At 38.7% G+C, this 25,053-nt stretch overlaps 1 protein-coding gene across 1 annotated transcript in view; it reads right to left on the bottom strand.

Moving 5' to 3' along the window:
- COL6A5 (collagen type VI alpha 5 chain) overlaps positions 1–25,053 on the bottom strand; it is a 131,872-nt gene that overhangs the window by 9,060 nt on the left and 97,759 nt on the right. The window contains exons 37-38 of the mRNA XM_063704176.1: positions 24,480–24,567; positions 12,277–12,488 (exon numbers count right to left, since the gene is read on the bottom strand). Of these exons, the coding sequence (XP_063560246.1) occupies positions 12,277–12,488; positions 24,480–24,567 (300 nt within the window). The remainder of the gene's footprint in view (positions 1–12,276; positions 12,489–24,479; positions 24,568–25,053) is intronic.

Genomic DNA, 25,053 nt, shown 5'->3' with positions numbered 1-25,053 from the left:
GATTGGTGAGGCGTCAACAGGAAATGCCAGTTCGGAAAGACAGGAAGTATGGCCGATGTTCTTTGCTTCTATGAAAGAAGTGAATTTGTGAACCTAATCAAGCAAAAAGTAGATTTTTAACTGCCAGAAATTTATTGATCTCCATTTCTACTCAACCCTTTATTAGATACTTTTACATTAATTCTCACAACAACAAATGAGTCAACCTGTATTAATGCAGTAAGCCTAATACAGAAATAAAATGCCAGAAAAATACCCCACCACCATGGGTGAAGTTATTAACAGTGAAATGCTATATTAGATAATTTTTGATGGTTAAATGAGCCCTGCCTTCCAGCATAAATTCCATATTATCTCATTAAAAATCTATTGTTGGATTTAACTTGCTAACATTTTCTTTAGAATTTTGCATCTGTGTTCACATCCTTGTGAATGATGTTCTGTAGTTGGTCGGTAGTTTCCCTTTCATGTAACATCTTTGTCTAGTTTTGGTATCAGGATAATCTGGCCTCAAAAAATGAGTTGGGAACATTCCAAATCTACTCTTCTAGCTATTTTGAAATATGCAATAAATTATTGTTAACTGGTGTTAACTTTAAAATATATAATAAATTATTATTAACCATGAGAACACTAGATCTTATTCCTTCTAATAAGTATTTTGTGCCCATTAACCAGCTCTTCTTTATTCCCCCCTCCCTATTAGCCTTCCTAGCTTCTGTTAACCACCATGTTATTCGCAGATATCCCAATTATCCAGATTTGATCATTACACATTGAATGCTTCTATCAAAATATCACATGTACCCCAAAAATATGTACAACTATTACGTATTCATAAAAATTAAAAATAATAAAATGAAATAAGTCAGTTGTGAAATATTCCCTTTTCTTTTATGTTCTGGAAGAGTTTTTGTAGAATTGGTATTATTTCTTCCTTAAATTTTTAGTTGAATTCACCAGTGAAATCATCCATACCTGGAGTTTTCTTTATGGGAAGATTTGAACTACAAATTCAGTCTCATTAATAGGTATAAGGCTACTTAGGTTATTTCTTCTTGAGTAAGCTTTGGTAGTTTATACATTGCAAGAAATTTGTGTATTTTACCTAAGCTGATTTATATGCAAAAGATTGTTTATAATATTCCCTGGTTATCCTTTTAATATCCTTGGAATACCTCTCCCCTCTCATTTCTGATATTGGAAAGTTGTGTCTTCTCTTTCTTCCTGGTGAGTTTGATTATAGATTTATCAATTTTATTGATCTTCTCAAAGAAACAACTTTTGGGTTTATTGACTTCATTGTTTTTCTTTTTTCAATTTCACTGAATTCCACTTTATTTTCATTATTTTCTTTCTTCCACTTACCTTGGGTTTATCTACTTCTTCCTTCTCTGATTTCTTAAGGTAGAAGTTGTGATCATTGATTTGAAACATTTCTTCTCTGTCAATATAGGCATTTAATGCTATTCCCCTAAGTACTGCTTAAGCGGAACCTCAAATTCTGGCACATTGATTTTGTTTTCTTTTATTTCAAAATATTATACTTTCTAATGTCCCTTTTTATTTATTCTTTGACCATGGACTATTTAAAACTGCTTTATTTAGTTTCCAAATACTTAGGGAGTTTTCAAAGATCTTTCTGCTATTGATTTCTAATTTAATTCTGTTTCAGTCAGAGAACACATTTGCTATCACTTGAATCCTTTAAAATATTGAGCATTGTTTTATGGTCCACAATATGGTCTATCTTGGTAAATGTTTCATGTGTACTTGAAAAGATTATATATTCTACTGTTGGTGGAGTGTTCTACAAATGTTAGTTAGGTCAAATTAGTTGATACTGTTGCTCAAGCCTACTATATTCCTGCTGATTTTTAATCAATGATTGGGAGAAGATCCTGAAACTAATACTCTTTTCATTTTTTATATCTTTTTTTCTTTGTATTTCATTTTGGAGAATTTCTATTGCTATGTTTTCAAGTTTGCCCATCTTTTTGTTTTGCCAAATCTAATCTGCCATTATCCCATTCAGTGCATTGTTCCTCTTAGACACAATCATTTTCAACCCTACAAATTCTATTGGAATCTTCTTTTTATATCTTTCATGTTTCCACTTAACTTTGTAACATTGAATACCGTTACAATGACTGGTTTGATATCTTTGCTAATTCTAACATCTGTGTCCGTTGTGGTTTGGTTTTAAGTGATTATACTCTTCATTATGTTTTGTGCTTTTCTGCTTCTTATGCCAGACATTGTGAAATTTTCCTTGTTAGGTGTGAAATACTTTTGTATTCTTGTAAATATCCATGTGCTTAGTTCTGGAAGGCAGTTAAGTTGCATGGAAAGAGTCTGATCCTTTTGGATCTTGCTATTATGATTTGCTAGATGAGTCTAAAGCAGTGGTTAATTCAGGGCTAATTATTTCCTATGACTGAGCCAAGACCTTCCTAAGTTTTCTCCCCATTACTATGTGAATTATGTTCTTTTCCAGGCTTGCTGGTGGGAAAAAAAACATGATTCCTAGCCCTGTTGAGCAAATGGCACTATTTTAAGAGGGTTCTTTCCCTGGTCTCAGGTAATTCCTTCACATGCATGTGTTGTCAATACTTTCCTGAATAACCCAGCGAGACCCTCCGCAGACCTCTGGGGTTTACTCTCTGTGCAGTTATCCCTCTCTGGTATCCCACCCTGTCAGCTCTCACTGCCTTGGTCTCCCTGTTCTCTCAGCTCTGACTCCTCAGCTCCAGGAGCTCACTGGGCTCCTCCTCAATGCTCTCTTCTTGTACCATGTCCTGAAAACACTTAAGGCTATAAGCTGGAGCACTTGTAGCGTTCATCTCATTTGTTTTCCTTCTCTAAAGATTACTGTATTTCATTTCCTAATGTCCAGTGTCTTAAAAGTTGTCATTTCAAATGTTTTGTTTGCTTTCTTTTGTTTATTACAGTTGTGAGGTAAATCCAACTTCTTTACTCCATCTTGGGCAGTTCTAAAAGATGACAACTGACCATCTTGTTTGAGATGCTTCTTTTCCTTTTTGCAAAGGACTAAGAACTGGTCATATATACACCACATTCTTCCTTTATCAATACATACATTTATAGTAATTGACCAGGATTTTGCATCACACAAGCATGTTTGAAATTTATGGGCCTCCTATTCTCCACCAGGAACCCAGTGGCAAACTCTTAGAATTCCTGGTCAAGATTGAGGTCCCTGATTAAACAACAAAACATGAAACTAGAAGTGCAGACCACAGCATATATTTTGTATTCTTTGCACATCACCACCAAAAATACTTCTAGAGTTCTCAGCCATAGTGTGTTAGGAATTGTGAAGATTAATTAAATGAACATTTCTAACTTTTTGGAGTTTGTGATCCTTTTTGGAGTTTTGAAGTTGACTAACCATTACCTGAGATGTTACCATAATCTCTGTTTTTCAACTACAGTATTTCAATTTCTTTAAAAAGGCCAACCAACACACTTTGTTAAACATAAAGAAAAGCATTGCTGGGTGTGGTGGCTCATGCCTGTAATCTCAACACTTTAAGAGGCAGAGGTGGGAGGATTGCTTGAGGCCAGGGGTTCAAAATAAGCCTGGGCAACATACTGGACTCATCTCTGCAGAAAATTTAAGAAATTAGTTGGGTGTAGTGGTGTGTGCCTCTAGTCTCAGCTACTCTTGAGAGGCTTATGCAGGAGGATCGCTTGAACCCAGGAGTTTCAGGCTGCACTGAGCTGTGATCACACCACTGCATTCCAGCCTGGGCAACAGAGCAAAATCCTATCTCTAAAAAGAATGAAAAAGAAAAAGAATTTCATAAATGTTCTAGTAGAAGCAAAAGAATTAACTTACCATGTCAGTGAAATATTGTTTTCTGCAAGCCCATATCAGAAATATTACTGTTTTTCCAGTTTTCTCTTTATAAATAAGCAAAATCTCAATCCTTTTCTAAAATACCCCTCAGAACTATTTTCTAAAGAGGTATATTTCATCTACAAAATGTCTAAAAATAGGTCACCTCCCAACTTACAGGACTAGCATGAGAATCACAGAAGCTAAATGTGGATGATGTACCTTGAAAACTCTAAAATTTAGTCAAAGGTGTGATTATTCTACTTGGAGTCTAAATTCATCTTACTTAGGGACACAAGGTCTTCAAAAATATTTTCTTTCAAGATAATCTGGCAGAAGTGTGGATAAAATATATCCATAGCTCACAATGGCGCTGCGTATTTTCTGGAAATGTCAACCCAGCCAAATTCTCATCTTCAACTCTGTGAAAGAATTTCCTTAGAATGACAGAGGAAGCGGAGCTGGCTTGCTTTCCTATGGGCAAGATTTGGAAGGAATTAGGGATTCAGCAGAATTTCCAGGGAAGCACCCCCAGAGAGTAGCCTGACTTTGGCCAGTGACTTAAGCCACAACACCAAATGTGCTCCAGTAACATTAGGGAGAAGTCGGGGTGGAAAGGAAACTTAGAGAAGGGAGACTCTGAAGGACTTGGGCCATCTGGACTGGGATTAGATATGCTGTCAGGCTGCTATGCTGCCTTTCATGGCATTTGTGGGAAATCTCAAGATATGCATGAGTTATCCAGCGGCCTGCTTTGAAATTTGTTCAGGGGCCAAAATTAACCATGTGTTCTTCATAGGCAAGCCACATGTACAATTGGGGCTACTTGATGTGTGAGGTTCTGTCCAGATGAACTGTAGCTAATATTTTTCAAGTTGACATTTTTTACAATGACTTCCCATGAGATTAGCAGTACTTTCTTTTGGCTTTTCTACTTTCTTAGTATTTAATCAAACACTCAGTTTGCTTCAGGTCTTGTGCTCAGATCTACGCTTGTCTTCTTTCATTTAATCTTCCTTGAAGCACTATGAGGGCAGAATAATCATCATTTCCATTTTACAGATGAGCAAACCAGTGCTTGGAAAGGGTGAATGAGTTGGCTAAGAAAGGATGGCTGATAAGTGGTAGAGGCAGGATTTGAACCCAGCTTTGTCTAGCTCCTTCAGAAGAACTGGTCTTTAGAGATGAGATTCTAGCAGAAACATGAAAGGACCCATCAACCAGCTCACTTAAGGCCCTGGGACCTGGTGTGAAAAATGTGCTTCTCAGCCAATGGCTGTTCCTTCTGATTGAAGCCACCAGAGAATGTTTTCTTCCAAAAGTAAGCAACTATATACGAACTAAATGCAATTTGTAATTTTTCTATTCTTAGGCATTGTAGAACAGTGATTATCAGCAGAATATTCAGAGTTTCAGTCCTGCCTCTGTCATTTGTTAACTTTGTGACCTTGAGTTTTCTCCATGCCTCAGTTTCATTATCTTAAATATATGTAATAATATACTACAATCTTACAAGGTTTTTGAGAATATTAAAGTTTGCACCATGCTGTGCATATCCTAATTACTCCACAAATATAATTTTTAGAAAGAAACAAAGAAAAGTCTCAGGCATCTGAAAATCCTTCCCATGACAGTATATTATCCAAATCAGGACTTCCACGAAGAAAGCAAAGTCAGCTGGTCTAGCTTACAGACACATGCACAAGTGTACAGATGCTCTCAGAAACGAGAACTCTCATTCTGTTGTGCCGACGCATGCTTAACTTCAAGGAGTAGGCAATCATTCATACACCTCTCCACTTATCACTGCCAGCCCAGGCCCATCACCCTTCCTGTCTGGTAAAGTCACTGGCCAAGTTCTACAGGCATGTGTTGGGGCAACAAAGGAGGCAGGCACAAATATGTATGTATCTGATGGATGTCATCGATTTTATGCCTAAGGGAAATATAGACACATTAAAAATTATCTTGTTTTGCTGTTTGAAGTCCTCTTCCCTCATTTACCTGAATAAGTAGGAATGACTGTCTTAAAATAGATTTCATCCTTTTCTCCGAAGACTTAGAATTCATGTCTTTTTGGCCTAGACTTTTCTAGGTGGCATTTAGATGATAAAAGTGAGTCTTGTGGGTCATTTCACACTCTGAAACAGTAGTCTGCAGAAAGGGACCAGCACACTGAGAAAAGGCAATGAATGCCTTAGGAGTCATTTACACCCAAATGACCTGGGATATGGCTCGTTGGTTTTAATGGAGTTATTCTGTGCTCCATGCCTCTGGATGAGTTTATAAGAAGGTTTTTAAAAAAAAAAAGTTAATTTAAATTTAAAAATAGAATTGTGCCACCAAAACTATTTTAAAATAATTCTCCCAAATGATTACATGATTTTACATGATTTAGTTTATATTCAAATTTGGCCATTGGATATATCTCCTCATTTGTAAATGCAGAAATGACCATCACCAGGCAACATGGCATACATTGTTAAAAGTCCGTGTTTTTGTGTTGAAGGTCATGTTTTTGGATCCTGGCTCTGCCACTTACAAGCTACATGAATTTGTGTGAGGTTCTTAACCTTTGCATCAGTGTCTTCATTTGTAAAAGGAAATAATGATAGATTTAATTTAATAAAGATTAAATAAAATCATGTCTATAAAGTGCTTATATGGCGGCTGGCCCATGGTTGCCCTCAATAAGCAGTAGCTTCTGTGATTACTATTATTCCTCATTCATTGTTCATCAGTCAAGTGATACAGTGTATGCAATACTTTGAAAGGTGTCCTGCATAGAATAAATATTGATCCCCCCAAAGCATGCCACTTTTTTTTTAACTGAACTCAATACTTCCTGAACTGTAGTAGTCATTTTTTGTACACACAGAATATACCTGACAGACGAAAAGCTTCTTGAAGACAGAGCTTACGTCTGAGTCTTTTTTTAAATCTCCCTGATTTTCCCAAAAAGTCCACTTCAGGGCTTAATTCAGAACAGGAGCCAAAGACATATTTGTTATACGAAAGAATGTCTGAATAGTTAAGGAAAACTCCATGCAAAAATTTAAGAGTCTTTTCATATAGTAAGCCCTCTATCAGGGCTGCCATCATCCAACCAACTTGCCGTCACCACTACCACCATAGCCATCACCACCACCACCACTCTCACTACCACTCCACCATCATATCTTACTTCCATCACCAGTACCACCACCACCACCACTGGCATCATTACTATCACCTCCTCACTATCACCATTATCACTACCACCATCACCACCACCCCACCTTCATACTTTCATCTCCATCACCACCACCTCCACCACCACCAATACTACCACCACCACCATCCCTACCACCCACCTCAACCACAACCATCAGCAACAGCAAACACCTTCACTACCATCATCTTCACTACTACCATGACCAGCACCAACACTATCATCACCACCGCCTCCATCACCATCACCACCATTGTCACCTACTTAATACTTCAAGTATCCACGTTTTATTCCATTAGAAAGGGTCACATAACATAAAATGTCACCAACACTCTAGAACATTCATTAGTTGCAACAAATGATTGCACAAAACATACAGAAGCAACATCAATGTACGTCTGAATTCAGATAGTCCACTTATTCTGAACCCTCAGTTTACATTCGTCTTGTTCACATGTGAAACCTTCACAGAAGACAATCAAAACTATAATGACAATATTAATAACAAATTGCCAAGCAAAAGGAAATGTAAACATCTCAGCCTACAGCTTAAAATGAGGTAATGGGAGACTCAGTTTATTCCACAAAGAGCAACACAGTGGTTGAGATTTCTTAATGATTTCATAAAACATGTTATTAAAATCCAGACATTGCTACAATCCTGCTGCTGATTTCTTCCTTGAAAAGTGTACTGATAGGAAAGCAGAACATTCAGTTGATGTTCCTTGGATGACTCAGAAGCCAATACTGCTGCATTTTATTCTAGTGCAGATTTAAATTTAGCCCAAGTAAAAATATACATTCAAGTTTGATACATGACAGCAAAATTTAGAAGGAATCCAAGTATTCAAAAAAAAGTAAATGGTCAAATACATGCATTCATTCATCAAAAGGAACATTTTGAGAACATTTAAAAAATCAGTATGAAGCTTATGGCAATATAGAAAATGTTGTGACATAATATCATGTGAAAAGCAGGATATGCAATTAAATAAAACTGTAAACCTACATGCCCACGGAAAAACAAAAGAACATACTCTGCATTAAAAAAAAAACTCAATTTGCTAAATTGTTTGATTTGAAACTTGGTATTTGAATTTTTATGTGGTATAATAGTACTTTTATCATTTGTAAAAAAAATATATAGTAGAATCTTGGATATGTAATAAGGGAACAGCAGACAGGGTGTAGAAGTACAGAGCCTGTCTAGTGAGTCTGCCAGTTCCATAAACTTGGGGGCATGAGGTTTCTTCTAAAACATTTCCCTTAAAAGTGACTTGATAATTCATTGTTGTGAGGGGCTGTCCTGTGCACTGGAGAATGTTTAGCAATGATCTCTATTCACTAGATGCCAGTAGTGTCCTCCAGTTTTGACAATAAAAAAAATGTCTCCAGACGTTGCAATATGTCCCCTCGGGTGGGGTAGGGTAGAGCTGCTCCCAGGTGAGTTTTTACCAGGTCATCACTAATACCCTTCCAGTTCTATTATCTTACGATTAATTCAAAGCAAAAAATAAATATATTGGCTCTAAAAACAAAACAATTTATAAATCAGAATAAGAGTAAAGTTAGAAAAATTAAAAACAAAACCTGTGTAAATTCCCTAAAGCATAACTCCAGCTTAGTCTGAAGGCTCAAGTGTTGCTTCTCATTTCTTAATGAGCTCATTGAAAAGAACATCAGTTGAAGTTATCCTAAGGCCTGGGGCTGCTTAAAGCTAGGAGCAGGCCCTAGGCTGAGTTTGGGTTGGTATTTAAAACGCGTTACAAATTATTCTGTTTTTTTAATTCTGAAGGTAGATTAGCTGTATCTTAAGTACTGGTTAATACAACATTTAAAAAACATTTCACAAGAAAACATCTGCAAGCATAGTACAGCATCTTTGGCGAAAGTGCTAATTTACCAGTGGGTCAATAGTTGAAATTTAATTAGAATTAAACTACCCATTTTAAAATTACATAATTTCAAAGAACAAAGTGCATTCTGTTGGCAAGTAATTAGAAGGGACTGCATGTTGCAAGGGATTTTTATATTGCAGATGTTATGTTCAAAAAGCCTGTTAGTATCTCTCGATAATCTACATATTTAGATCTTAAGTGTGTTTCGTCAGATAGATGTTGGATGGATAGATGGATGTTCTTGAATAAGATAAAATTATAATCTACTTCACCTGGAACTCTTTAGCAACACAAATTCTCATTTCTATTCTGTGATTCTAGATACCCAATTGTTTTCAGCTCCATTGAGAGCACAGATTAAATCTGGCACACCAAAATGGTCAAACGTGCAGTGGCCCTTAAACTTCTGCCTACATCAGAATCACCTGAGCTGCTTGTTAAAACCCAGATTGCTGAGTCCTGCTCCCAGAATTTCTGATTCAGTAGTCTGGGACAAGTGCTGAGAATCTGCATGTCTAATGAGTTCCCAGGTGATGCTGATGCTGCTTGTGTAGGAACAACACTTTGAGAACCACTGACATAGTTGATCTCAAGCTTGAGGGCATACAAATATTACCTACAATGGTTGTAAAGTTTGTAGCTTTCTCCTCCTCATTCACACTCCTAAATATGAAACAGTAGTTATCAGGAGGGCTTAGGAATCTGTGCTTATAATGAGCTTCCAGATAATTCTGATATAGGTTGTCCTTGGGCTGCTTTAAGTAAAAGGAGGGCCAGGAAAGGTGATAGAATTGAAGATAATTTCAATTCAAACCAGAGCAGATGGGGAGAAGAAGAGAAAGAGGTATAGGTAGGAAGATAGTCAATGATTGTGCTTCTTTTGAAAGAGGGTGATACAGAAGTCATTGCCAGTTCACAGGACTCGGGGTACTAAAAATTTCTTACATGGTTAAGATTCCTGACTTTTCCCAGCCTCTCAGTTTAAGAGCAGAAAGCTCAGCCATCAGCCATAAGAATTAGATTATGAATGGGTAACAAACACAGCATATGGAGGTGCTTATGAAACTTATCAACCTTTTATTTATGCCATACATCTGGAACTTATCAAAGCTCATTTCTGAGTGACTGAATAAAATATCTGAACTGCAACTCACTCTACAGGACAGCACACTATACAGAAAACTCTCAGCAGTTTTTGGCAACTGGCTAAAGATGATTGAAAGAAAGAAAAGAGAATAGCACGAAGTTCCTAGAAAACACTTATGATCTGAGACTCACATTTATTTTAAAGGATTAAAAAATACACATTATCCTTCCGTCTGAAACGCTCAGTGTTTCCAGGCTATCCCAACCTGACATAATCATCCCCAGAACTCTCAGCATACTTCAACTCACTGTAGGAGAAACTGGGTGGGGTAGGATTTACATTTTTTTCCCTGCTAGAGCTATGAACAATTATTTCTTCAGCCAAATGGGACCTTACACTAACTATACAGATCTTGATTCTCAGAAAGCTGAAAAAAATCAATGAAAAGTCTTTCTTTTATACTGAACATCAGTCATTAACAATGACTGATGCAAAGATGCCCTTCTTTGCTTCATTTCTTTCATATCCAGTCATATCTGTCTTTCCTGAAAAGGCTCATGCTTCTAAATTACCAGACTTTGGGATGCTTAGCTCTAACAAAGCTATCACAAATGACAATTTGATACTCTAACCCTCTACCAAAACACCTCTTCTTCTCTTTTTTCCCCTTTTTAAACCAAACCATAATAAATTATTGTGCCTTGAAGGCTACTCTAATTTGCATGTCATTAAAATGAACATGCACAATTAACATCCATTAAAAAGTACAAATCTTCAGTTTTCTTCTTCAGGCTATGTCTACGTGAAAATAAAAAAAGTTTTAACTAAAAAAATACACATTTGAATGTCTTAATGCCACGGTACTACATGTATCTAGTTTTACTGCATCACTACTTTTTTTGAGCTAAGATGCCTATTTTTCAACTAATGATTGTCTTTTTTATCCTTAATTGTAGCTTCTACAAAGGTAAGTTTAGCTGTTTTAAAGATAAGGTTCGAATATTTATATTTTAGAAATAATTGTGGGGATGTAAGTGTTAAACCCAAGAAAAAAAATTTTATCCCAGGAAGCTACTAAGAATGAATATTATAGTACAAAACTGGCCCCTTTTTCTCTCATACTTACGTACTCTAACTACCATATGATACTTTTGGAACAATGCTTAAAATGCTGACATTCTGCCAAACAAGCATTTTAGAAGATTCCAGATGCATAGGTGGAATGGCTGAATAGTCTCTTTGGAATTAAAAATAAATATATTTTTAATTTATATGGATATAGAGTAGGTGTATATATTTATGGGGTACATAATATGTTTTGATACAGGCATGCAATGCATAATAATCACATCATGGAGAATGGGGTACCTCATTCTTATCATGGAATGAAGAGAATCATCATTTATCTTTTGTATTACACAATTGAATTATACTCTTTTGGTTATTTTTAAATGTTTTTAAAATTATTGACTATAGTTACCCTGTTGTGCTATCAAATAGTAGTTCTTCCTCTTTTTTTCCTTTTTCTCTACCCATTACCCATTCCCACCTCCCCTCACACTTTTTAATGAAAATATAGACATACTCCTTTGTATCTGATTTGTTTGAAATTATTACATTTTTACAAATGTTACTGCTTTGCCATTAAAACGTATAGAGTAGGCATCAAGGGAGTTTATGTTCTATCATTTCTGGGTACCACAAAAATAAAACATACTTTCTCATATTATCACAAATTCTGGAACACTGGCCAGACCAACTTTAAAAAGTCATTTTAAAGAGAATCGCTTGAACCCAGGTGGCGGAGGTTGCGGTGAGCCAAGACCGCGCCATTGCACTCCAGCCTGAACAACAAGAATGAAACTCCATTCCGCCCCCCACAAAAAAAGTCATTTTAATCCCTCCTTTGCTCTGATGTTCACTATACTGCTTCCTTCTACATCATGCTAACCTTCTAAACTGTGGATGCTAGAGAAATCTTAAGCTTGGTAAGAATATCAGGGACATTTCTGAGAGGTTCTATCAGTGATCTCCCTAGCAGTGCCTGTCACCATTCACTTCTTCAATTTCAATAAAAGTAGAAGTTGTATCTACCATAATGAACTTTTAAAAAAGTTGCTTTAGATACCAGCCTTAATTTATTTGATTTTCTGCTAGTGTTAAAAGATGAGGATCCTGGCTATTTAAACATTTCCATCATGACTTTTCATTTTCTTACCAGAAGTGAGACTTGCAATTTCTGCAGATTTTTGATCTTTTTCATAATTGATCATTAATTTTTGTGGCTCAAACATTTGGCTTGGAAGGTAAACCAAATAGTCACTTCCATTGTCTTCTATCTTTACAAAAGGTGATTCTCTCCCAGAATTTAATTCTTGGCCAATGAAGCCATTCTCTCCCAAATATTCCTCTTGTAGCTCAGTAACAAATCTAGAAGAAAAAAAAAACCTTTAGGTGAGTCTAGATAACTTTAGAGAAGGAGGCAAATAAAACATCCTTAACATTTAACATATTTAATTATCTCCTTAAAAAACAAATTGGGTGGTGAAAATATAAATCCATTTCAATCAAATAATTCATTAAGATTCATTATACATATTATTTTTTAAAACTCTGATAAGATTTTCTACTTATTCTACCTTTTCTCACAACTGTCTAGAGCCTATTAAGTACTACTTTGGAATAACCAAGTTTGATTTGTGCAGAGTTTTATTGTTTGTTTGTTTTTTTTTTTGAGACAGGGTCTCGCTCTTTTGAGACAGGGTCACCCAGGCTGGAATGCAGCGGTGCAATCACAGCTCACTGCAGCCTCAACCTCCTGCAGCAATCTTCCCACCTCAGCCTCCTGAGTAGCTGGGGCCAAAGATGCATGCCACAATGCTGGGCTAATTTTTAATTTTTTGTAGAGATTTGTTCTTGCTGTATTGCCCAGGCTAGTCTCAAACTCCTGGGCTCAAGTGATCCTCCCTCCTCAGCCTCCCAAACTGCTTAGATTACAGGTGTGAGCCACCATGTCCAGCATTTTCAGAGTTTTAGATACGTGAAAAGAAACTCACAAGCATTTGGAACAATCATATTATATCTCAGATTGATACCAATCACCATGGAAAATGCAGAAAATACTTAATCTACCAAGCACTGCTGTGAGAAAGTAAGATTATATGAAACATAACCCATAACAGTGCCTCTTAAAATAGTGTCTACATTTATAATCATAGCAGTTTAAGAGTTCTCTGTGATAATTTGAGAATTTTGTGTTTTTATTTGGATGATGTTATAAAACATATTCAATAGAAGTTTATTCTTGATTATGCAATTTTATATAATTTCAATGTCCGTGTTTGCATTTGCATTTGATACTGATGTTTGGCATCCAGTAATATGATTTTAACTGTTGAGAGTTAATGAGGAGAGGAAGAAAAGTCAGATGTAATACGTAAATAATACATTCACACCAGGAGAAAATCAAGTGACATCATGTGTGATGGCACATTGTGTGAATAATTTTGCAGTAGTGCAGGTGAAGATATGTGGTGGAGAATCATGTCATCATGTAACAGAGGAGGCAAGCTGCATGTAGATGTTCTTCTGCAGCATGCACCATATTTTATATATTTTACCAACATCTACCATTTTTTTTGGTTTTTAAAAATTCCATTTTGACAAAGAAGAATCATTCATTTCATTAAGTTAGTGTTGAAAATTTTTGTCTCACTGAGTTTGTCTGGATTTGATGTATTAACTTGTTGTGGTTTAACAGCTGCATAAGAACTATAAGTGTATAATATTTACAGCTAGATTTGTGTTTGTAAATGTTTAAATAACATTATAATATTTTGTCTGCTGTCCTATAGGAATTGGTTTTCCTTGTAAATGACTTTATGATTTATTCAAGGTTGGGAAACACTGCTTCACATAAGATCAGTGCCACATTGTCCTTCAGAAGGTGTTGGCTGCTAGACGCTTCCCTGCAAAATTACCAAGTAAATGAAATCTAAGATTAGAGGAACATATGCTTGCATGAATTCTGGAGAACTCACCTTTCCATTTTGCTCCTGGGTGTATCAAAGAGACCTTATCTGTTCTGAGAAGCTCCTTTGCTTAATTGCAATTTGAGAAGATGGGGTGATTATGGGCCTAAACCTGGGCTTTCACAGGCTATAGTCAGGGATCTAAGCTCAAAGAAGCACACAGAAAAGAAAAGCAACCAAGACGGGCCACTTTCACTCAGTTTGAGGGCAAAGATTCATTCAGATTAATTTGTTATATTTTTATTTAGGATACAATATCAAGGAACACTATTTATATGTGCAATTATATTGTGGAGTCTTTTATGCTAACTTTTGGGGATGAATCATGAATCATATGTAGCCTCAGACTTCAGCAAGATAAGATCTTGGGTAGGCCGTAATAAGTGCCTCAGCAGTGCTATAAAAAACAACTATGGGTTTTGATGGAGAGTAAACATTGGCTTCTGTTGCGGGAAGTCAGGGACCCCAAACGGAGGGACCCACTGAAGCCATGTCGGAAGAACGTGGATTGTGAAGATTTTATGGACATTTATTAGTTCCCCAAATTAATACTTTTATAATTTCTTATGCCTGTCTTTACTGCAATCTCTAAACATAAACTGTGAAGATTTCATGGACACTTATCACTTCCCCAATCAATACTCTTGTGATTTCCTATGGCTGTCTTTACTTTAATCTCTTAATCCTGTCATCTCGTAAGCTGAGGAGGATGTATGTCACCTCAGGACCCTGTGATGATTGTGTTAACTGCACAAATTGTAGAGCATGTGTGTTTGAACAATATGAAATCTGGGCACCTTGAAAAAAGAACAGGATAACAGCAATGTTCAGGGAACAAGAGAGGTAACCTTAAACTCTGACCACTGGTGAGCTGGGCAGAACAGAGCTGTATTTCTCTTCTTTCAAAAGCAAATGGGAGAAATATCACTGAATTCTTTTTCTCAGCAAGGAACATCCCTGAGAAAGAGAATGTGCCCCTGAGGGTGGGTCTCTAAAATGGCCCCCTTGGGTGTGGCCGTATTCTATGGTCGAAACTGTAGGGATGAAATAAGCCCCAGTCTCCCATAGTGCTCCCAGGCTTATTAGGACAAGGAAATTCCCACCTAATAAATTTGGTCAGACCAGTTGCTCTCAAACCCTGTCTCCTGATAAGATGTTATCAATGACGATGGTGCCCGAAACTTCATTAGCAATTTTAATTTCACCCCAGTCCTGTGGTCCTGTGATCTCGCCCTGCCTCCATTTGCCTTGTGATATTCTATTACCTTGTGAAGTATGTGATCTCTGTGACCCACACCCTATTCGTACACTCCCTCCCCTTTTGAAAATCCCAAATAAAAACTTGCTGGTTTTGCCGCTTGTGGGGCATCACGGAACCTACTGACATGTGATGTCTCCCCTGGCTGCCCAGCTTTAAAATTTCTCTCTTTTGTACTCTGTCCCTTTATTTCTCAAACTGGTGGATGCTTAGGGAAAATAGAAAAGAATCTACATGAAATATGAGGGGTGAATTTTGCCTGATATCTGGCTGAATTTCCCCCAATATCTGGCGCCCACGTGGTCTTTCTTTTTTCCTAAGTGCATGAGGGAACCCGATTCCCTTCGGTAGGTGCGGAGAAACGTCATCGGTTTGGTCCACAGAAACGTGTGTTCGACTCCCTGACAAGTGGTGAGTAGTCTGTGTACGGTCTGGGTTAACTATGGGTCATGCAGAGTCTAAGCATCATGCTTATCTCTGCTATATTAAACTCCTGTTAAAAAAGGGTGGTGTTCGAGTGCCTATGGAAAATATGGTCACTCTATTCAGGGCAGTATAAGAATACTGTCCTTGGTTTCCTGAAAAAGGAACCTTAGATGTAGAACTATGGGATCGTGTTGGTGCAACATTCAAGGAACTGGTCTCCACAGGGAATTATATTCCTGTCACTGTTTGGGGTGACTGGGCCTTGGTACCTGCTGTCCTGATGACATACCAATCCCATGACCCCCTACAGTTACCACAATTTTCTAAATCTGACGATCCTCCACCTTTTCCTTAACCTTCCTCTCCGGCACAGCCTTCGTTATCTGATGAGCCTCTCCCTCCGGCTACTCCTCCCCTACCTGACAATGTAGAGAATTCAATGTCTAACTCGGATGACTTTGACTTACGGTCACCCCCTGATGATCTTATTTCTTTTCATGAAGAGCCGGTACATGTAACTCCTGCAGCCCTGACTCACACAGCCCAGGATCATATATATGCTAATTATTCTCTTCTCAAACCTCTGGAATCACCTAGTGGCTCTGGGACCAAAGTACAATTTACCTATAATTCTGCAGGCCCTCCCCCATCCACTTCAGCTCCTCACCCTCCTGTCGTTTCGGTTCCTCAACCGGTCACTTTACCATCCACTCAGCCTGCTTCTCTGTACCCTTCTTCACATGTGAACAGCAGTAATCACCAGTATACTTCTGCTCCTTCTGCTCCTCCAATGCCCCTTTCTCACACTCTCATCCCGGTCCAACCCTCTCACCCTCAGTTTCCCTTATCTACACATGCTTTTCCTGTCACTTCTACGCCGACTCCGTCTCAGATGCCTACTCTTCAAACTTCAGTGCAACACTTATTATGCCAAAACAAAGAAACAAGTGGATTAGATGCATGGACTTATCCGGTCGCGCTAGACCCACCTAACGTCCAAGGATTACAAATGATCATTATGTACCTCTTAATCTTACCTTTTTTTTTTTTTTTTTTTTTTTTTTTTGAGACAGAGTCTCGCTCTGTCGCCCAGGCTGGAGTGCAGTGGCGCGATCTCAGCTCACTGCAAGCTCCGCCTCCTGGGTTCACGCTTAATCTTACCTTTTTAAAACAATTTAAGGATGCTTGTACTCAGTATGGTCCTACTTCTCCTTATGTTAAGATGGTTTTACAAACTTTTTGTATGGAGGTCACTTTACTTCCTTTAGATTGGGACCTTTTGGCAAAAGCTGTTCTAACCCCATCTCAGCATTTACAATTTCATACCTGGTGGTCAGAGGAGGCCCGTTTGCAGGCTCAGCTAAATCAAAGTAATGGCATTCTAATTACTCAGGCTCAGCTCACAGGCTCCAATAGTTTCTCTGATACTTATGCCCAATTAAACTTTGATGCCCTCGCCACAGAACAAGTAACAAAGGTGTGTATGAGAGCTTGGGATAAATTACACACTACAGACCAAGCTCCTGTTTCTTTTACCATGGTTAAACAAGGTCACTTTGAATTATACTCTGATTTTTTAGCTAAATTACAAGACGCTGTTGAAAAATCTGTCTCTGATGAGCACGCTCAAGGCATTCTCCTTCGTATGTTAGCTTTTGAAAATGCAAACCACGAATGTAAAATGGCCATGTGTTCTGTCCAATGACAAAATTTACCTGATCACAAGGTGTTGCCTGCATATATTAAAGCTTGTGAGGGCATTGGATCAGACACCCACAAAGCTATTCTGTGGGCACGGGCCATGAAGGACACCAACCAAACTGGTCCCACTAATTCTTCTCTTGGAGCCTGCTATACTTGTGGCCAACTTGGTCATACTCGAAAAAATTGCACTGTTAAAAACTTACAAGTGGCCAAGCTGGCTCAACACACATGGCCAAATGCTGCTCCTACTGTTTGCCCACGTTGTCGCAAAGGTAAACATTGGGCAAATATTTGCCGCTCTAAGTATGATATAGATGGAAACCCCCTGCCACAACACCAGGGAAACGGGGAGCAGGGCTGGTCCCAGGCCCCAACATCAAATGGGACACTTCAAACTCAGACCAATGTTGCATTTCCGCTTCAGGCGGTCCCAAAGCAACCCCCAGCACAAACAAATCTACCTACAGCCAAACCAAATGGATCCCAGCCTCTCCTTCTGTCTCAGTACAATGCTTGTCCACCTCCACAGTAGGAGGCGGGGTGGTTGATCTCTGTAGTACTATTCTTCTGAATTTACTACCTGACTCTTTGCCTTTGATTGTCCGCATGGGGGTCACTGGCCCTTTACCTCAAGGTTCGGTGGGCCTGGTGTTAGGTAGAGCATCTACCTCTGCTAAAGGAATCACCATTCATACTGGTCTCATTAATTCTGATTCCATTGATGAGATTAAATTAATCGTGTCTGCCAAGGTTCCTGTTTCCATTCCGGCCGGTGAGTCAATTGCTCAATTGCTTTTACTAACTAATATCGTTTTAAACAAAGGAGATAAGACACGTGGCCCTGGGATGGGCTCCGGCGGTGAAAAGGCCGCTTATTGGATTAATGTAATTTCTAAACAAAGGCCTACGTGCACCATACACATTCAAGGAAAAAAGTCTGAGGGCCTAGTAGATACTGGTGCTGATGTTTCTGTTATTTCCTCTAGTTTATGGCCTTCCTCTTGGCTTAAACATCCCGCTAACATGGGACTAGTAGGTGTTGGAAAGGCTGAGGAAGTTTATGAGAGCACATTTATCTTGCCTTGCACTGGCCCTGATGGTCAAAAGGGCACAGTTCAGCCCTATATCATGCCAATTCCCATTAATCTTTGGGGTAGAGATTTACTGGCACAATGGGGGGCTGAAATTAATATTCCACATAAATCTTATAGTGCTCCCAGTCAGCATATGATGGAAAACATGGGGTTTGTTCCTGGACTCGGTCTCAGTCCAAAGCATGAAGGGATTACTAAACCCCTCCCAGTTACTATAAAAGAAAACAGGGCTGGTTTAGGTTATCCTTTTTAGTGGCGGCCGCTGCCACGCCTCCGAATCCTATCCCTTTGCAATGGAAATCTGACATACCCATTTGGATTTAGCAGTGGCTGCTTTCTAAAGAAAATCTGGAGGCTTTAACTCAATTGGTTTCTGAACAGTTACAACTTGGAAATGTGGAATCTTCTCTTTCCTCTTGGAATTCTCCTGTGTTTCTAGAAAAAAAGAAATCAGGCAAATGGCGGATGGTAACCGATTTAAGGGCCATTAATGCTGTAATTAAACCTATGGGGGCCATCCAACCTGGCATACCTGCCCTTGCTTTAATACCTAAAAATTGGCCTCTCATAGTTATTGATCTTAAAGATTGCTTTTTTCATATTGCTTTACATAAATCAGATTGTGAAAAATTTGCTTTTACTATACCATCTATCAATAATCAGGAGCCTGCAGCTCGTTATCAATGGAAAGTACTTCCTCAGGGAATGCTAAATAGCCCTACAATCTGCCAGCTTCATGTTGGACAAGTGCTTTCACCAGTTCGAGCCCAATTTCCCAAGGCCTATATTCTTCATTATATTGATGATATTTTAATTGCTGCCCCCACTGATAAAGAATTAATTGACTGTTACCAAATTTTGAGCCGCTGTGTTACAGAGGCTGGATTACACATCGCTCAGGATAAAATTCAACAGACCACTCCTGTTCAATATTTAGGAATGGTGGTCGATAAACAATGCATTCGACCTCAAAAGATTCAAATTAGGAGAGATCCTTTAAAAACTTTAAATGACTTCCAAAAACTTTTGGGTAACATTAATTATTTAAGACCTACTTTAGGCATTCCGACCTATGTGCTGTCTAACTTGTTCTCTGCTGCTGGGAGATTCCGACCTCCGCAGCCCCAGGACTTTGACCCCTGAGGCTTTACTAGAACTGGAATTCATAGAGGAAAGAATCCAGACCACCCAGTTATCCAGAGTACAGCCGTTTCAGCCTTTTCAGCTTCTGGTTTTCGCTTCATTACACTCCCCTACTGGACTAATAGTTCAACATAATGATTTAGTGGAGTGGTGTTTTCTTCCTCATTCTGTGTCAAAAACTTTGTGTGTTTATCTAGACCAAATAGCCATATTAATTGGACAGGCTCGGTGCAGAATACTTCAAATTTCTGGATTTGATCCAAATGTAATTGTGGTTCCTTTAAATCAGCTCAAAGTTCAAGCTGCCTTTCAACATTCCGTACTGTGGCAAATTCACTTGGCTGATTTTATTGGCGTTATTGACAATCACTATCCAAAAAACAAATTGTTTGATTTTATAAAAATGACGTCTTGGGTGGTTCCTCGATTAACCAAGGATCAGCCCATTCCTGAGGCCATTACAGTGTTCACTGATGGCTCCAGTAATGGCAATGCTGGTTATATAGGTCCTACAGACAAACTTATTTCTACCTCTTATACTTCTGCTCAAAAGGCGGAGTTAATTGCTGTGATTACTGCCTTATAGGATTTCCCCAAACCTTTAAATATTGTCTCAGATTCCACTTATGTTGTACATGCCACTAAAAATATAGAAACTGCTACTATCAAACATATTGATAATTCTCAATTGGCTTCTTTATTTTCAAGGTTACAACAGGCGGTTTGCCAACATAGACACGCTTTCTATATTACACATATTAGATCTCATACCACTTTACCAGGACCCATGTCTGCCGGTAACCATAAAGTCGACTGTTTGGTCTCTTTTACAACCCAAGAAGCTCAGGAGTTCCATAATCTCACTCATGTCAATGCCGCTGGATTAAAAGATAAATTTGCTCTTACCTGGAAACAGGCTAAGTTTATTGTTCACAGCTGCCCTCAGTGCCAGGTCTTTGTACTTCCAAATCAGGAACCTGGTGTTAATTCTAGAGGCCTAACTGCTAATGCTTTATGGCAAATGGATGTGACTCATGTTAGCTCCTTTGGCAGACTGTCATATGTGCATGTCTCTGTAGATACCTTCTCAGGTTTTACCTGGGCTACTTGCCAAACAGGGGAAGGCATGGCCCATGTTAAAAAATATCTGTATTCTTGCTTTGCAGTTATGGGGCTTCCATATCAAATAAAGACAGACTATACCCCTGGATATGTTAGTAAGGCTTTTGATTCATTTATGCAACAGTGGGGAATTTCCCATATTATTGGAATCACTTACAATCCTCAGGGACAGGCTGTGGTGGAACGGGCCAATCGCACTTTAAAAACCCAATTGTCCAAACAGTCTGAACAACCAAAACATGATTTAACCACTCCCCACTCCCAATTACATTTGGCATTGTTTACTCTAATTTTTTTAAATGTTCCTAAAGATAATACTCTAACTGCAGCCAAACGCCATTATACAGGCAAAAAATTCTCCTTAAACGAAGACAAGCCAGTGTTATGGAAAAACTCCCAAACCAATACCTGGGAACCTGGAACAATTATAACGTGGGGAAGATGACATACTTGTGTTTCACCAGGAGATCATCAATCCCCTGTCTGGGTACCCACCAGAAGACTCAAGCTTCGGGTGAATACTGACAATGAAAACCACAGAGAAAAGACGTCTGTGTCAGAGACTGCCCTCAGACGTGGTGAGATCTGTGCCGACTCCACAAAAACAGGCACACCAAATCACAATGGGTTTAAATCAGTCCTCCCTGATGGCAATGGAGACCGATCTAACTAATCCCACTTCTCCTGATTACCTTTCTTTTTCTTCTTACACACCTAAAAATTTCACCATTTCTATTAGCCTGAAAATAACATCCCTCTGTTCTTCTCTTCCTCCTTCAGCACTGAATCTCGCTTACACTAGGTTTTATTTAATGATTCTCCTCCTTATACTTTCTGTCTCACCAGTTTCCTCTCACACTGATTTACCTGCTACACATAATTATTCTTATTGGGCTTATGTGCCTTTTCCTCCACTTATTCGACCTCTCACCTGGATAGACGCTCCTGCAGAAATCTACACTAACGATAGTGTGTGGATGCCTGGAGCAAGAGATGACCGTTGCCCTGCTCAACCAGGAGAAGAAGGCACTGCATGTAATGTTACCATGGGTTATAAATACCCCGCTCTGTGCCTCGGACATGCACCTAGTTGTATCCATCTAGAAACTCAAGTCCGAGCTGTTTATCTTCCGGAAAGATCAGCTACAGATAAAATGGGACATTTGGTCTCTGGCCTCTCCCTTTCTCCTTTAAAACAAATGAAAGGAGGAGTAATGGGAGATACCCCATACTTTCAATATAAACCTGCAGGAAAACCATGCCCATCTAAAGTTGAGGGCCCATCTAAAACTTTAATTTGGGAAGATTGTGTTAACTCACATGCAGTAATATTAAAAAATGACTCATATGGTTTAGTAATAGACTGGGCACCAAAGGGCTATTTAAAAAACAATTGCTCCTCTGGCAGAAGGGAATGCCTGGAGGCTACTTATTTTATTTCTTATCAGGAGAACGAGAATCATCATTCTACTTTGCATAGGAGGTTCAGCTCATTCTTTCCCTTAAAATGCGAAGATAAAGGTATTATCCCCCCCGCCCCAGGCCTCATATGATACTCCCCATTCTGAGCCCAGAACACCCAGAACTTCGGAAATTGGCAATTGCCATGTCTGGATTGCGAGTATGGGAAGGGAAAACTATTCTGTCTGTTGTTCCCACTACCGTCCCACTCTCTCAGTATCAACATAGATCCAGACATTCTGCTTTACTTACCTCCAACCTGACTGTTCCCATACAGAGCTGTGTTAAGCCTCCTTACATGCTGTTAGTGGGAAATATCAAAATTTGGACGAATAATCAAACTGTCCAATGCATTAATTGTCATTTATACACTTGTATTAACTCCCATTTTGACTCCAGGAAAAGTGTAATGTTGGATCGAGCTCGAGAAGGAATCTGGATTCCGGTAACTTTGCCCAGACCTTGGGAATCCTCCCCCTCAATACATTTAATTAATGAAGTGTTACAGCAAATTCTAAAAAGATCTAAGAGATTTGTTTTCACTTTAATCGCTGTTATCATGGGCCTAATTACAGTCACTGCAATGGCCACCACTGCCGGAATGGCATTACACCAATCCATTCAAACGGCTCATTTGTTAATGATTGGCAAGCCAATTCCACCCAAATGTGGAATTCTCAACAAGGCATCGATCAAAAATTGGCAAATCAAATTAATGATTTACGACAGTCTGTTATTTGGCTTGGAGATCGGGTAGTGAGTCTTGAACATCGCATGCAAATGCAGTGTGATTGGAATACTTCGGATTTCTGTATCACCCCGTATTCCTATAATAAGACTGATCATCCATGGGAAATGGTCAAAGGACACCTTCTAGGTAGGGAAGATAACTTATCATTGGACATAACTAAATTTAAAAAACAAATTTTTGAATGCTCTCAAGCTCACTTATCCATCGTGCCGGGAGCTGAGGTGTTAGATCAGGTGGCAGAAAATCTTTATGGATTAAACCCCACGACTTGGATTAAGTCTACTGGGGGCTCCACTGTAGTAAATTTTGGAATTATGTTTCTCTGTTTAATCGGCTTGTTTTTAGTGTGCTGGACCAGTCAAAGAATCCTGCCTCAAAATCGAGAGAATGACTAAGCCTTCATCACCATGGCACATTTATATAAAAAGAAAGGGAGAGATGTTGCGGGAAGTCAGGGACCCCAAACGGAGGGACCGGCTGAAGCCACGGCGGAAGAATGTGGATTGTGAAGATTTCATGGACATTTATTAGTTCCCCCAAATTAATGCTTTTATAATTTCTCATGCTTGTCTTTACTGCAGTCTCTAAACATAAATTGTGAAGATTTCATGGACACTTCTCACTTCCCCAGTCAATTCCCTTGTGATTTCCTATGGCTGTCTTTACTTTAATCTCTTAATCCTGTCATCTCGTAAGCTGAGGAGGATGTATGTCACCTCAGGACCCTGTGATGATTGTGTTAACTGCACAAATTGTAGAGCATGTGTGTTTGAACAATATGAAATCTGGGCACCTTGAAAAAAGAACAGGATAACAGCTATGTTCAGGGAACAAGACAGGTAACCTTAAATTCTGACTGCTGGTGAGCCGGGCAGAACACAGCCATATTTCTCTTCTTTCAAAAGCAAATGGGAGAAATATCGCTGAATTCTTTTTCTCAGCAAGGAACATCCCTGAGAAAGAGAATGCACCCCTGAGGGTGGGCCTCTAAAATGGCTTCAATCTGGGTCATGAAAGATGCCTAGGGTTTCACCGAATGGAGCAAGAGTCCCAGGCAGTGTGAAATGGAATAATTCACACAAGGCAGGTAAGAGTTCAGTGTGACCAGAACTCATGGTTGGGAGAAATGAGAAGTGAGGTTGAGGTGGATCGAGGATAAATTGTGGGTTCTATTTTGGGGTAAATTTCAATACAGGAATTTCTGAAGAAACCATGAATTTAAAGGCAAAATTGTAATAAAGCTTATGATGTTATAAAAACAAATTGGAAATCATACTTGATATGTAATTTCTGCTATGGAAAATGGAATACATAAAATGTCTACTTCAGAGACCTTGTTAGCATCATCAGCCTAATAAAGTGTTATTAACCAGTTATACTCCCATCAGCCAATTAGCAGTCACTTGTAAATATAAGAGCTTTCTAACTTACTGGAAACCATCATTTTGAATATTCTCTCCTAAACTGATGAGTCTACAGGCATCCTCAAGCATCGGTGGTGGGTACTGATTGAATCCCCCTATTGAGAGAACAAAGTTATAGTTAGATTTTAAAACTGGAAATGATGTTTCCTAGGTAAAGAGAATCCCAACAGGAATCCTCTTGAAGCATATAATGTCACTAACATATTTCAGCAAAATTTGGCTGGGGTGAAAACAGAAAACAGCAGTTAGAAATAGCACTCAAAATTTGATTTCAGAGTGTTTTAGCAGCCAAAGGATTACCAGAGTCATGAAAACAGACCTCCTCAAATTGTTCATCTAAGAGCTAGTTGTGATGCAGGGACACATGATTTTCACATGCTCAGGCTAACATAATCTAAGAGATATTCTATTCTGATTCATCAAAGGTTTTTCACCCAGACTTACGCTAACAGATCAAACAGAGACAAGGTAATGTTTCATTACATGATACTGATATCATTTCTGTGCTTCTGCACCCACTAATACTGATTCCTATGAGGAAAAGAATCACAGACAAGATTTTACCTTACTGGTCTAAATAA

Source organism: Gorilla gorilla, chromosome 2 (assembly GCF_029281585.2).
Source record: "Gorilla gorilla gorilla isolate KB3781 chromosome 2, NHGRI_mGorGor1-v2.1_pri, whole genome shotgun sequence".
NCBI lineage: Eukaryota > Metazoa > Chordata > Mammalia > Primates > Hominidae > Gorilla > Gorilla gorilla.
The sequence above is the reverse complement of the archived record's forward strand: the minus strand, read 5'-3'. Positions and strand labels throughout refer to the sequence as shown.